The 14,244-nt window shown below is 43.6% G+C and overlaps 1 protein-coding gene across 5 annotated transcripts; it reads left to right on the top strand.

The window, feature by feature from the left end:
- The first annotated feature begins 1,335 nt into the window (after positions 1 to 1,335).
- Positions 1,336 to 13,525, top strand: LOC118371297 (carcinoembryonic antigen-related cell adhesion molecule 5-like). Of its 5 annotated transcripts, XM_035756700.2 has the most exons (15): positions 1,338 to 1,576; positions 2,003 to 2,302; positions 3,826 to 4,107; positions 4,380 to 4,655; positions 4,799 to 5,074; positions 6,089 to 6,340; positions 6,446 to 6,721; positions 7,136 to 7,387; positions 7,504 to 7,779; positions 8,026 to 8,277; positions 8,440 to 8,715; positions 9,180 to 9,431; positions 11,124 to 11,402; positions 11,639 to 11,896; positions 12,680 to 13,525. In XM_035756700.2, the coding sequence occupies exons 1-15, from the start codon at positions 1,522 to 1,524 to the stop codon at positions 12,757 to 12,759; spliced, it is 3,642 nt and encodes a 1,213-aa protein (XP_035612593.2). In that variant the 5' UTR covers positions 1,338 to 1,521; the 3' UTR covers positions 12,760 to 13,525. The 5 variants fall into 5 exon arrangements, with proteins under 5 accessions (XP_035612595.2, XP_052346021.1, XP_035612593.2 ...); XM_052490062.1 differs by lacking the exon at positions 6,446 to 6,721 and having other exon boundaries at positions 6,089 to 6,213; positions 7,261 to 7,387; XM_035756702.2 differs by lacking the exons at positions 8,026 to 8,277; positions 8,440 to 8,715 and having other exon boundaries at positions 1,336 to 1,576.
- The last annotated feature ends 719 nt before the right edge of the window (positions 13,526 to 14,244 follow it).

Below are 14,244 nucleotides of genomic sequence, written 5' to 3'. Positions count from 1 at the left end.
ACCCTACCATAAAGGCCTGATTGCGGGAGTGCTGCAGAGATGGTTTTCCTTCTGGAAGGTTCTACCAATCTCCACAAACGAACTCTGGAGCTCTGTCAGAGGGACCATTGTGTACTTGGTAACCTCCCTGACCAAGGACCTTCTTTCCCGAATGCTCAGTTTGGCCAGGGGGCCAGTTCCAGGAAGAGTCTTGATGGTTTGCCAGGCATAATGGGACCCATGTCATCCAAAATGTTGATTCAAGTTTTAAAAAATCATCTGGATGAACCTGGATCATCAAGACTTTTGGAAGAAGGTTCTATGGACAGATGATTCAAAAGTATACCTTTTTGGATGAGATGGGTCCCATTATGCCTGGCGAAAAACAAACACTGCATTCCACAGTAAGAACCTCATACCAACGGTCAAGCATGGTAGTGGTAGTGTGATGGTTTGAGGATGCTTTGGTGCCTCAGGATCTGGACAACTTACCTTAACAGAAGGAACCATGAATTCTGCTCTGTATCAGAGAATTCTACAGGAGAATATCAGGGCAACTGGCTGTGAGCTGAAGCTGAAGCGCAGATGAGTCATGCAGCAAGACAATGATGCTGAACACAATCTGATGTTTTGGAATGGCCTAGTCAAAGTCCAGACCTAATCCCAATTGAAATGCTGTGGCAGGACTTGAAACGAGCAGTTCATGCTTGAAACCCCAAAAAGTATCTGAGTTTAAAGCAGTTCTGCATGGAAGAATGGGCCAGAATTCCTCCACAATGAGGTGAGAAACTGATTGCATTTGGTTGCAGTCATTGCAGCTAAAAGTGGCACAATCAGGTATTGGGTGTAAAGGAGCAATTACTTTTGCACACAGAGGAATTGGGTGTTGCATAACTTTTTTAATTAAATAAATAAAATAAGTATACATTTATTTTGTTTTTTTGTAAACGCAGGCTCCCTTTTTCTAAAATTGGGTTTTGGTTGAAGATCTGATAACATTCAGTATCAAAACTATGCAAAAATATAGAAAGTCAGAAAAGTGGCAAATACTTTTCCACAGCCTGGTTTTTCTGACAGGTTCAATGTGAACAGTGTCTTATGAGCCCACGTTGCCTCAGCCACTGTAGATAGATCATGAGTTTCGAATGGGTCAAAAAACCTATATCCGGCCTCATTAGCCATGTATCATCCAGCCTCCTCCCAGGACCCGTATAGTACAGACAGAGTTGATCAGATTTACAGTAAACCATAATCAACTTGTGTCAACAAAAAACACAGTGGGAAAAATGTGCGTGGGCAAAACAGGGCGTGGGTAGTTGGGTAGCTGTGTGCGAGTGTGTTCTGGCGACAGGTAGGGTGGATAGGTACATTTGCATCACCTGACTCCAGGTGATCCTGAATAAATATTTGCTGATTGAGGGGAGACTGTGACTGAGCAGTATCGACATTTTCGGATTTACCAAGAAGTCTGGACAGTCATTTGGTTAATAGGAAATTGTCCTGTTCATTTCTGATCCGTGGTGTTTGATAAGTGGCAGAACTATGGAGTATCCTCTAGTGTGGGTTTTCATCCTGGTGCTGCTCAACTTCACTACAGGTAAATAGGACAAAACGCTCATTCTGGAAGTAAATTGATGCCTATTTGCGCTATAACGCTTTGTTAAATAAGTAACAGGTTGTTCAAATGTCTCTGTTTGGTTGATGCACTTCAGTCAAACAGTATCAATTCAAAAAAGTTGAGATTTCTATTTATCTGACATTGACAACAATGTCTAGAGTAGGTCATGTTGTAAATTGACTAATTTGTAAACAAAAGCTTGTATTTCTGTTAAAGTGCCATAGTCTAAAGATTTGATTAATCTCAATTAAAATATTTGAAAGAACTTTAAAGACTTTTGTACTGATTAATAATAAGAACTTTAAAGACTTTTGTACTGATTAATAATAATAACTTTAAAGAGTTTTGTACTGATTAATAATATCTGAAAACATGAACTAAACTCATCAATCCATCCTCTTCTAGATGTCTCTGGCCAGGTGGTGGTTCCCTCGATGAACCCCTTAGCTGTGGGCAGTAATGTCACCCTGAACCTAGTTCCCGAAAGCTCCATCAACATAGGGACCTGGTCATATGAAACTACAACCATCGTACTTTTCTATCCTGGTGGCAGTATTGTGAGTAAAAGTTATCAAGGCAGAGTCTCATTCAACCGTTCCTCCGCAGAGCTGTCCATAAGCTCTCTCCAACTCAACGACTCAGGACGATATACCGTGCAGGGAATGAAGCCAGTCCTGTATGCTGTGGTGACCTTGTCTGTCCAGGGTAAGGAACTGACCTCTGCCTGTCTGTTGATCTTTCTATGATGGTAGACTCTCACTCACTGGCACACAATCACTTCCTCGCAAACATGCTCACCCGCACACTTACTTGCCCATTCACAAACCTTCTTCCATGCAGGTTCACATGCAAACATCAAATAAAATCAAATCAAATGTATTTATATAGCCCTTCGTACATCAGCTGATATCTCAAAGTGCTGTACAGAAACCCAGCCTAAAACCCCAAACAGCAAGCAATGCAGGTGTAGAAGCACGGTGGCTAGGAAAAACTCCCTAGAAAGGCCAAAACCTAGGAAGAAACCTAGAGAGGAACCAGGCTATGTGGGGTGGCCAGTCCTCTTCTGGCTGTGCCGGGTGGAGATTATAACAGAACATGGCCAAGATGTTCAAATGTTCATAAATGACCAGCATGGTCGAATAATAATAAGGCAGAACAGTTGAAACTGGAGCAACAGCACAGTCAGACGGACTGTGGACAGCAAGGAGTCATCATGTCAGGTCGTCCTGGGGCACGGTCCTTGGGCTCAGGTCCTCCGAGAGAGAGAAAGAAAGAGAGAATTAGAGAGAGCATATGTGGTGTGGCCAGTCCTCTTCTGGCTGTGCCGGGTGGAGATTATAACAGAACATGGCCAAGATGTTCAAATGTTCATAAATGACCAGCATGGTCAAATAATAGTAAGGCAGAACAGTTGAAACTGGAGCAGCAGCATGGCCAGGTGGACTGGGGACAGCAAGGAGTCATCATGTCAGGTAGTCCTGGGGCATGGTCCTAGGGCTCAGGTCCTCCGAGAGAGAGGACACACTTACTTACCCATTCACATACTTTACTGCAAGCAGGTTCACATGCAAACATGCTCACCTGCACACTTACTTGCCCATTCACCAACCTTCTTCCATGCAGGTTCACATGCAAACATGCTTGCACATCAGTGAAGGCTGTTGAGGAAAGGACAGCTAGTAATAATGGCTGGAATTGAGTGTAATAAAGTGAATTGAATTGTATCAAACACATGGAAGCTATGTTTTTGATACCATTCCATTTACTTCATTCCAGACATTATTATGAGCTGTTCCCCCTCAGCAGCCTCCACTGATGCACATACATTACCTATCAATGATTGATCTATATCACAATAATAAAAGTTATTTCCTGACATGGAAAGCTAACACTTAAACGTGTCAATGTTTTCTGAACCTATAGTGAAGTTGGCCTACATCATACCTTTGAAAAGAATGAACCTGATCACAGATCAAACTGTTCTTTTCAAGACATACACAATACTTTTTATGTGTGTGCAAAGAGACTAAGGGCTCTACAAGGCTCAACCCTGAGACCTGGTCTCTATGATAAGTAAACAAAATAGCATATTTAGATTGATTTCCAAAGCAAGTTTTACAGTATGAAATGAATATCAACTACATGGTTGTAATTCAGTAAGACACAAAAAAAACTTCCTTGAAACACATCCACCTTATCTTGACTGCCATCGTCTCTCTCACCCACAGAGCCCATTTCAAACGTGACTCTAAGGGCCAACGCCACTGATCTAGTGGAATTGAACGACACTGCCATTTTCACCTGCTCCGTCTCCTCTGGCACCTCCCTCTCCTACCGCTGGCTGAATGGCAGCTCAGAGGTCACAGCTAGTGACAGAGTTCGGCTTGGTGGTGGGACCAGCACTCTTACCATAGTCAGTGTGACACGATACGATGAAGGGCCCTTCAGATGTGAGGTCATCAACGGAATCAGCAACGGCACCAGCCAGCCCATTGGCCTCAATGTTAGATGTGAGTATCAGAGTATGCAGTATACTGTACATGAATCATACACAACATACATGGATTGTACCTTGTCATGGTGAGCCAGCATTTCATGCAATGATGTAATATGCCTATTTTCATCCCAAACCATTCCTCTGTGATCACATGATCCAGGTCATTATTTGCATGGATCATTCGTACACTGTGTTTAGTTCCTCAGCCTGCACAATAGAGCAGGACGGAAACATATTCTAGGTAATGTTTACCCAACACTTCATTGTCATTTGTTCCTCCCATAGATGGCCCAAGTAACCTCACCATGATGGTAGTTCCTGAGATGACCATAGGACATACAGCCTACAAGACGGGCTCTGACATCACTCTGTCCTGCTCCGCTCAGTCCAAACCCGCTGAGTCCTACAAGTGGAGGTTTAATGGGATGTTCCTCAACGAGCAAAGCCCACAGCTCAGCCTGCAGAACACCAGAGAGAACCAGACAGGGAGTTACGCCTGCTTAGCCTACAACAATGTCACACTCCGATACGCCACCATGAGCACAATGATAAAGGTTGTGGGTAAGGCAACATTCATCGTTACGAAATGTCATATAGTTGGTAGTGAATATTTGATTATTGATGGTTATGAATACAATGTTATATCATGGTATTTATTTTTCCACCGATCGAGTGAAGTACTCACCCTCTTCTTTTCACCATAGAGCCGATATCAGCGGTTTCGTTGAACCGTGATGGGAAGCCACCGATACTGGATCAGTCGTTCACTCTGCGGTGTGAGGTGACTGAACCTGTAGACTACATTCACTGGCTGATGAACGGCCAGCTCATCTCCCTAAACAACAGAACATTCTTCTCTACGGGCAACAAGACAATGGTTATCAATCCAATCCAATTTTCTGACAATGGAGAATATCTCTGTGAGGCCTTTAATGCTGTTAGCAACCTGACCAGCATGACATACAAGCTTGTGGTGAACTGTGAGTATTACAAGAGCTGGTCATCTGTGTCTGATAAAACCAATTCAGTGGCCTTGTAGTTAAGAGTGTCCGCCCTGAGATTAGAAGGTTGGGAGCTTGAAGTGGTGTAAAGTCCTTAAGTAAAATACTTTGAAGTACTACTTAAGTAGTTTTTTGGGGTATCTGTACTTTACTTAACTATTTATATTTTGGACAACCTTTACTCCACCACATTCCAAAATAAAATGATGTACTTTTTACTCCTTACATTTTCCCTGACCCCAAGAGTACTTGTTACATTCTGAATGCTTAGCAGGATAGAAAAATAGTCAAATTATCAAGAGAACATGCCTGGTTTGAAACATAGATGCCTGGTTTGTATATGATGTTTGAGTGTTTCCCTGGCTATCCGTAAATTTTAAAAACAAGCATATGATGCAGTCAAATTTGTTTAATATAAGGAAAATGAAATGATTTATACTTTAACTTTACTTTTCTTACTTAAGTATATTTTAGGAATGACATTTACTTTGATACTTAAGTAGATTTAAAACCAAATACTTTTAGACTTTTACTCAAGTAGTTTTTTACTGGGTGACTTTCACTTTTACTTGAGTCTTTTTTTATGAAGGTATCTTTACTTTAACTCAAGTACGACAATTGGGTACTTTTTCCATGCCTGGGAGCTTGATCCCTGGATGAGTCATACCAGCGACTGTAAAAATGTGACCCAATGTGTCTTTACTTGGCGCTCAGCATTAAGGAGATAGATTGGGGCATAAGGGCCTGTGATAGACTAGTGTTCTGTCCAGGGGATGTACTTACACATCAAGCTGCAACACGCTACAGAAATAGGAGATAGGCTCTGCTCCTATGAGCTCCTGCTCCTATGAGCTCCTGCTCCTATGAGCTCCTGCTCCTATGAGCTGTTCCGACTTGCACAAGCCAAGGATTGTGGAAGACTACTTATTTACTAAACTTTGTCAAAATAGTAAAACCATAAAATTAACCATACTGTCTTGTGTTTATTAATAGTTGGACCAGAGAGACCTGCTATAACTAGTCCGGATATAGCAATGACAGGACACAACGTGACCTTCAACTGCTCAGCCTCCTCTCAGCCTCCCAGTCAGTTCAGTTGGATCTTCAAAGACTCCCAGGTGGCGGTTGGCTCAGAGTTTGAGACTGGCCCACTGACCTTAGCCAATAATGGAGAATACACCTGTGTGGCCTTCAACAACATCACTGGCAGAAACAGCACTGTCTCCAAGATGCTCATTGTTGTTGGTAAGACAGAAGAGCCATCTAAACTGTTTAACTTGTAGATATAAGCCATTCAACATGCAGTGATTGAAGTCAATATCTTGTGATACTCTGACGTTTTCTTCACAGAACCAGTCATCATGGCCATGGTGAAAGCAATGGGATCCCAGCCAATACTGAACCAGACATTCTCTCTGACCTGTGAGACATCTGGAACAATTTACTCCATTCATTGGATGAGGAACGGCTGGCTTCTGTATGCTGATAACAGAACAGATTTCTCTATGAACAACAATACACTGACATTCAACTCTGTCCAGCATTCTGACAACGGAGACTATCAGTGTTTTGCCTCCAACCCACTCAGCAACATGACCAGCCGAAACTACAGACTGATCGTCAACTGTGAGTTGTTATCATGGCCCCAAACCAAACTTGATATCTGCCAATTGAATTATAATTTTATCCTATAATGAGGGCAAGATGGAATTTATCAAAATGGAGTTGGGGTAAGTTTTGATCCCACTTCTGACACCAATGTAATAAAGCCAAGTGGATGGTTGGGTATTGCTGGGGTCAGACCAAGGCAACTGCACTATTGGCAGTTCCAATAGCTAATCTCATTCAATATCTTGGTCCTTCTGTAGCTCAGTTGGTAGAGCATGGCGCTTGTAACGCCAGGGTAGTGGGTTCGATCCCCGGGACCACCCATACGTAGAATGTATGCACACATGACTGTAAGTCGCTTTGGATAAAAGCGTCTGCTAAAATGGCATATTATTATTATTATTATTATCTTTATTACCTTGTGTTTCCCAGATGGTCCAGAGAGACCTGTTATCATGAGTCCGGATATAGCAATGACAGGATACAATGTGACCTTCAACTGCTCAGCCTCCTCTCAGCCTCCCAGCCAGTTCAGTTGGATCTTCAAAGACTCCCAGATGGCGGTTGGCTCAGTGTATGAGACTGGCCCACTGACCTTAGCCAATCATGGGGAGTACACCTGTGTGGCCTTCAACAACATCACTGGCAGAAACAGCACTGTCTCCAAGATGCTCATTGTTGTTGGTAAGACAGAAGAGCCATCCAAACTGTTGAACTTGTACATGTAGATATCGGCCATTCAACAAACAGTGATTGTGATTGTAGTCAATATTCTTGTGACACTGACATTTTCTTCACAGAACCAGTAACCATGGCCATGGTGAAAGTCATGGGAGCCCAGCCAGTAGAAGACTACTTGTTTACACTGACCTGTGACACTGCTGGAACCATTTACTCCATTCAGTGGATGAGGAACGGCTGGCCTCTGTATGCTGACAACAGAACAGATGTCTCTATGAACAACAATACACTGACATTCGACTCTGTCCAGGATTCTGACAACGGAGACTATAAGTGTTCTGCCTCCAACCCCCTCAGCAACATGACCAGCCCAGAATACAAACTAATCATCAACTGTGAGTAGTTATTATTGCCCAAAACCTAACTTGTCTGCAAATTCAATTCTAAATTTGACCTATAATGAGGGCAAGATGGAATTTATAGTAATGTAGTTGGGGTAAGTTTGGATCTGACTTCTGACACCAATGTAATAAAGTCAAGGGGATGGTTGGGTATTGCTGGGGTCAAACCAAGCCAATGCACTAATGGCAGTTCCAATTGCTAATATAATACTTCTATCTTCATTATCTTGTGCTTCCCAGATGGTCCAGAGAGACCTGTTATCATGAGTCCGGATATAGCAATGACAGGATACAACGTGACCTTCAACTGCTCAGCCTCCTCTCAGCCTCCCAGCCAGTTCAGATGGTTCTTCAACGGCTCCCAGGTGGCGACTGGCTCAGTGTATGAGACTGGCCCACTGACCTTAGCCAGTCATGGGGAGTACACCTGTGTGGCCTTCAACAACATCACTGTCAGAAACAGCACTGTCTCCAAGATGCTCACCATCATTGGTGAGTCAGTAACTGCTACTTAAAATCAAGGGACTAAAACTTCCTTTACTTTGTTTGTGTTCATGTGGTTTTAGACAGTATATGTGCTGTTGAACCTACAGTATAATTAGATGGAAGTTGAGATATAAAGTGCTGAAAAACCATTTGATGTAATTTCCACAGCACCTGTGACCATGACCATGGTGAAAGTCATTGGAGCCCAGCCAATACTGAACGAGAGATTCTCTCTGACCTGTGGCACCGCTGGAACGGTTTACTCCATTCAGTGGATGAGGAACGGCTGGCCTCTGTATGCTGACAACAGAACAGACTTCTTTATGAACAACAATACACTGACATTCAACTCTGTCCAGCATTCTGACAACGGAGACTATCAGTGTTCTGCCTCCAACCCCTTCAGCAACATGACCAGCCCAGAATACAAACTAATCATCAACTGTGAGGACACTCTTAGAAAAATGGGTTCCAAAAGGGTTTTGCTGCTGTCCCCATAGGAGAACCCTTTTTGGTTCCAGGTAGAACTATTTTTGGTTCCATGTATAACCCTCTGTGGAAAAGATTCAACATGGAAGCCAAAACGGTTCTACCTGGAACCAAAAGGGGTTTTTCAAAGGGTTATTCTGTGAGGACAGCCAAAGAACACTTTTTTGGTTATAGATAGCACCTTTTTTTTCCAAGAGCGCAGTTAACAAGTGCTATAAAGTTCAACTTTAACTCCACGGCTTAAGGTGGAATCTTTGAGAATAAATATTGAATAAATATTGTAGTAAAGTCAATGTAAATGTTTAGATCACACCTCTAACATCATTAAAATATTTTGATGATCCTTGACCTTCTGGCCAATAATCTCTATTGAGTGGAATTCAGATGTTTGGTCTAGCTGATTGTCTTTTGTATTATAGATGGACCAGAGATGCCTGTTATAACGGGACCAGCATTAGGAGAAACAGGACACAACTTGACCTTAAACTGCTTGGCCTCCTCTCAGCCTCTCAGCCAGTTCAGCTGGTTCTTCAATGGATCCCAGGTGGCGACTGGCTCATTGTATGAGACGGGCCCACTGACCTTAGCCAGTCAAGGGGAATACACCTGTGTGGCCTTCAACAACATTACTGGCAGAAACAGCACTGCTTCCAAGATGCTCACCGTCATTGGTAAGTCAGACTTCAGATTCTTTGCTTTGTTGTGTTCATTTCCAACATTCTTTACTCAGTGAAGATGTACAGCAAAATACATACATTCAATACAGTGCAGTGTCCACTTATACCTTGAGCTCTCACCCCCTCCTTCCACAAATATGTACTTTTCCATCAGCCAGGATTTATCTATTCTCCTCCATGCATATCACAGGACTTCTCATCAGTCAGGAGAGGCCTTGGGAGTACACATTCCTACTGTCCACTGCAGTCCACTAAATAATTCAACTATTCAAATCAAAAGTAACAGTCAGTATCTGGTGTGGCCACCAGCTGCATTAAGTACTGCAGTGCATCTCCTCCTCATGGACTGCACCAGATTTGCCAGTTCTTGCTGTGAGATGTTACCCCACTCTTCCACCAAGGCACCTGCAAGTTCCCGAACATTTCTGGGGGGAATCACCCTAGGCCTCACCCTCCGATCCAACAGGTCCCAGACATGCTCAATGGGATTGAGATCCGGGCACTTCGCTGGCCATGGCAGAACAATGACATACCTGTCTTGCAGGAAATCACTCACAGAACGAGCAGTATGGCTGGTGGCATTGTCATGCTGGAGGGTCATGTCAGGATGAGCCTGCGGGAAGGGTACCACATGAGGGAGGAGGATGTCTTTCCTGTAACGCACAGCATTGATATTGGCTGCAATGACAACAAGCTCAGTCCGATGATGCTGTGGCACACCGCCCCAGACCATGACGGACCCTCCACCTCCAAAAATCGGTCCAGAGTACAGGCCATGTTGTAACGCTCATTCCTTCGACGATAAACGCGAAATCCGAACATCACCCTTAGTGAGACAAAATCGCTACTCGTCAGTGAAGAGCACTTTTTGCCAGTCCTGTCTGGTCCAGCGACGGTGGGTTTGTGGCCATAGGCGACGTTGTTGCCGGTGTTGTCTGGTGAGGATCTGCCTTACAACAGGCCTACAAGCCCTCAGTCCAGCCTCTCTCAGCCTATTGTGGACAGTCTGAGCACTGATGGAGGGATTGTTCCTTCCTGGTGTAACCCGGGCAGTTGTTGTTGCCATCCTGTACCTGTCCCGCAGGTGTGATGTTCGGATGTACCGATCCTGTGCTGGTGTTGTTACACGTGCTCTGTCACTGCGAGGTCGATCAGCTGTCCGTCCTGTCTCCCTGTAGCGCTGTCTTAGGCGTCTCACAGTACAGACATTGCAATGTATTGCCCTGGCCACATCTGCAGTCCTCATGCCTCCTTGCACCATGCCAAAGGCACGTTCACGCAGATGAGCATCTTTCTTTGGTGTTTTTCAGAGTCAGTAGAAAGGCCTCTTTAGTGTCCTAAGTTTTCACAACTGTGACCTTAATTGCCTACTGTCTGTAAGGTGTTAGTGTCTTAACAACCATTCCACGGGTGCATGTTCTTTAATTGTTCATGGTTCATTGAACAAGCACGGGAAACAGTGTTTAAACCCTTTCAATGACGATCTGTGAAGTTATTTGGATTTTACAAATTGTCTTTGAAAGACAGGGTCCTGAAAAAGGGATGTTTATTTTTTTGCTGAGTTTACACACACGTATATATATATATATATATATATGTTTTATGTATCCAACTAGTGCATCGCTGTAACTAACCATCTGATCAAATGACAAATCTTGATACTGTACACTTCCTCTGTCCTCACAGAGGCTATAAAGTCAGTGATGGTGAAACGAAACAAAATTCCAATATCATCTGACAACCTAACCCTGACCTGTGATGTCACCGGGCGCTATGACACCATCTACTGGATGAAGGACAACCTGTCTCTGGTCCTGAACAACACCTTGAACTCTGACATAACCATCTCTAACAACTCTCTGCACTTCAGTCCAGTCAAGGTGTCTAACGATGGAAACTATCAGTGCGTTGCCACCAATCTCTTTGGTCCACACACCAGCCCTAAATACCAGCTACGGGTAAACTGTAAGTTCTGGTGTTTTAGTAATATTTAAAATATACACGTTTATATAATGTGGAAACAGTCAGAAACCCACCACTGGTATGATGGTTAGTGCTATCTGGGGTACCTGGAATGTCCCTAGCCTAAACCCTAACCTTAACTGTTTTAAATTTCAACCTCAATGGGTTGATGTAAGAGTTGGATGTCCCTGTTTAGACTTTTCCCTATTATGACCCCCCCCCCCTCTCTCTCTCTGTAGATGGCCCCCTGAGTGTGAACATCTCTGGCCCAGTCTCAGTGGTGCTTGGCTCAGTAATCACAGTCACGCTAAAGTGCTCTGCTGACTCCCGGCCAACCAGCGATTACGGGTGGATATTCAACAACCAATCAGTGCTAGGGACTGGTCCTTTGATGGCTGTTATCGCCTCCTTGGAGAATGCAGGGGACTACACTTGTGTGGCCAAGAACCCTGTGACCAACATCTCTATGTCCAAGACCATTAGTCTGGATGTCCCTGGTAAGTGGGTGGGTTCTTATACTAAGACCTAGGTGGGATATAATGAGTAATTAAATGTCACAAAGTTATTTTTATTACGTTAATTTGGTTCTAGTTTGCGTACGTGTTTGTGCAAGGATCATGTTCATACATCAGGTAAATGCAATACAGACATTTTCTGAACAGGGGGGGTACAGACAGTAATAAAAACAAATACAGTTCAAAACAAACTTCCTCACTCATTCTCTTTGTCCCCCTCCTCTCCCATTCTCTTTGTCCTCCTCCTCTCCCATTCTCTTTGTCCTCCTCCTCTCCCATTCTCTTTGTCCACCTCCTCTCCCATTCTCTTTGTCCCCCTCCTCTCCCATTCTCTTTGTCCTCCTACTCTCCCATTCTCTTTGTCCACCTCCTCTCCCATTCTCTTTGTCCCCCTCCTCTCCCATTCTCTTTGTCCTCCTCCTCTCCCATTATCTTCGTCCCCTCCTCTCCCATTACCTTTGTCCCCTCCTCTCCCATTCTCTTTGTCCTCCTCCTCTCCCATTCTCTTTGTCCACCTCCTCTCCCATTCTCTTTGTCCCCCTCCTCTCCCATTCTCTTTGTCCTCCTCCTCTCCCATTATCTTCGTCCCCTCCTCTCCCATTATCTTTGTCCCCTCCTCTCCCATTCTCTTTGTCCTCCTTCTCTCCCATTATCTTTGTCCCCTCCTCTCCCATTATCTTTGTCCCCTCCTCTCCCAATCTCTTTGTCCCCCTCCTCTCCCATTCTCTTTGTTCCCCTTCTCCCCCTTTCTTCTTTCTCTCTCAGGCCACTCGCCTGCCCCTCCATTCCTGTCCAGAGTTGGTCTGATGCTGACGGCCCTGCTAGCCCTCTCTCTCTGCCTCTGATCAACCACTGAGACCACCACAGTAAGCACACTGCATGTCTGTCTGCTGGCTGGGAGCCAATCACTCCCTTCCCTCTACCTTCACTGACTCCCCTCACTGATCTGAAAAAGGACTGGATAGAAATAAGTGGTTTTATTTATATTGTACTTGCCCCATCTTGCCACTATAGGGCTGGGTTTAGTATGCCCAGCTCCTTTCCAATGCTTTTACATTGTGAGGAGAGTCAACAAGAGGTCAGATGGGAGGGGTCTATCCCCTTAGAATAGAACCCACCTCTACAGTGTGTTTTTGTCAATCATCTCTATAAATAAAAACAAAAATCTTGAAAACTGGGGTCTTCAACATGATAAATGAAAGGGCAAACATCCATTGCTCAGCAGCACTCATGCCTCCTTTCTAAAAGTTCTTAGATATTTACTGCCCTTGTGACTGTGACTGTTGCCCTGGAGTCCATTCACTGAGTCCCTTTCTGTGTTGTTCTGTGTTTGATCATAATAATAATAATAATAATAATATGTAAATGTATGTAAACGCTGTTATTTATGTACAAATTCAGGTTTAATTAACTTGTAAATACCTTAAAGGTAAAACATTTCAATTGATAGTACAGTTAACTGGTGTTTATGTAAAATATGACTTGTTTTTGCATAAGCTTGTAAATTCTCGGAGGAGACGCAGGTTTGTGCTGTTGTCTTATGTTTATATTTCCTCTTCATTAATTATTGTCTTAAATAAAGTGTTGTCTTCTCACACCTGTCCTACTGAATGGTGCAATCTTGGGTGATTTCTTTATCGGCAGAACGGCTGGGAAGAAATGTGGGCACTACTTCACAGGCGCTAGAGGCGCCACCACAGACAGGTTTTCCATCCCGGGCAGTATCACAACCAGCCTGAATCAGGAGTCCAGTAGGGCGGTGTCCCAGCGTCGACCGGGTTAGGGGAGGGTTTTGCCGGAGGAGGGGGGCTTTACTTGGCTCATCACGCTCTAGCAACTCCTTGTGGCGGGATTTAGAGTTGCACGATACAAGTAAAAGGAAATATGAAATCTAGTGATAAAATTATAAAATAATACACTGGAAATCACTCCACACACATAGTGAAACTTGAAATAAAAAAATTGTTTTACAAAGGAGTATAATTATATAATACATTTTTATTACAAAAAACTAGTTATAGTTCTTGAGAGAGCAACATGAGATTACGGAACATGGTTACAAGGTTTATAAGACAGTTATTAAAGGTCAACTCTTTAAATTGGGATATTCATGAAGTTTTTGCCTTGATCACCCTTTGACCTCTCTACCATTTCCTTGATCTTCTGGCATTTCCAATGATTCTGGAATCCTTTCCTTAGGCACATTGCCACAACTGGATTGCGTATAGGTCGGAGAGGATGGGAGAGATTGTTACAGGAATTAAATTGCTCTATGTTTTAATACCCAATTAAAATTAAACACTCTGTCAATTCATAAGGATTTGTAAGGC

The sequence above is a fragment of the Oncorhynchus keta genome, chromosome 31 (assembly GCF_023373465.1).
Source record: "Oncorhynchus keta strain PuntledgeMale-10-30-2019 chromosome 31, Oket_V2, whole genome shotgun sequence".
NCBI classification, from domain to species: Eukaryota; Metazoa; Chordata; class Actinopteri; order Salmoniformes; family Salmonidae; genus Oncorhynchus; species Oncorhynchus keta.
This window is presented reverse-complemented; position numbering and strand designations above follow the sequence as displayed.

Bases quoted from the DNA above. Each gene is read 5' to 3' on its own strand.
- LOC118371297 (XM_035756700.2), top strand. From the start codon at position 1,522: ATGGAGTATCCTCTAGTGTGGGTTTTCATCCTGGTGCTGCTCAACTTC. The intron at 2,303-3,825 runs GTAAGGAACTGA...TCTCACCCACAG, and splicing joins GGTGACCTTGTCTGTCCAGG to AGCCCATTTCAAACGTGACT. The intron at 9,432-11,123 runs GTAAGTCAGACT...CTGTCCTCACAG, and splicing joins CAAGATGCTCACCGTCATTG to AGGCTATAAAGTCAGTGATG.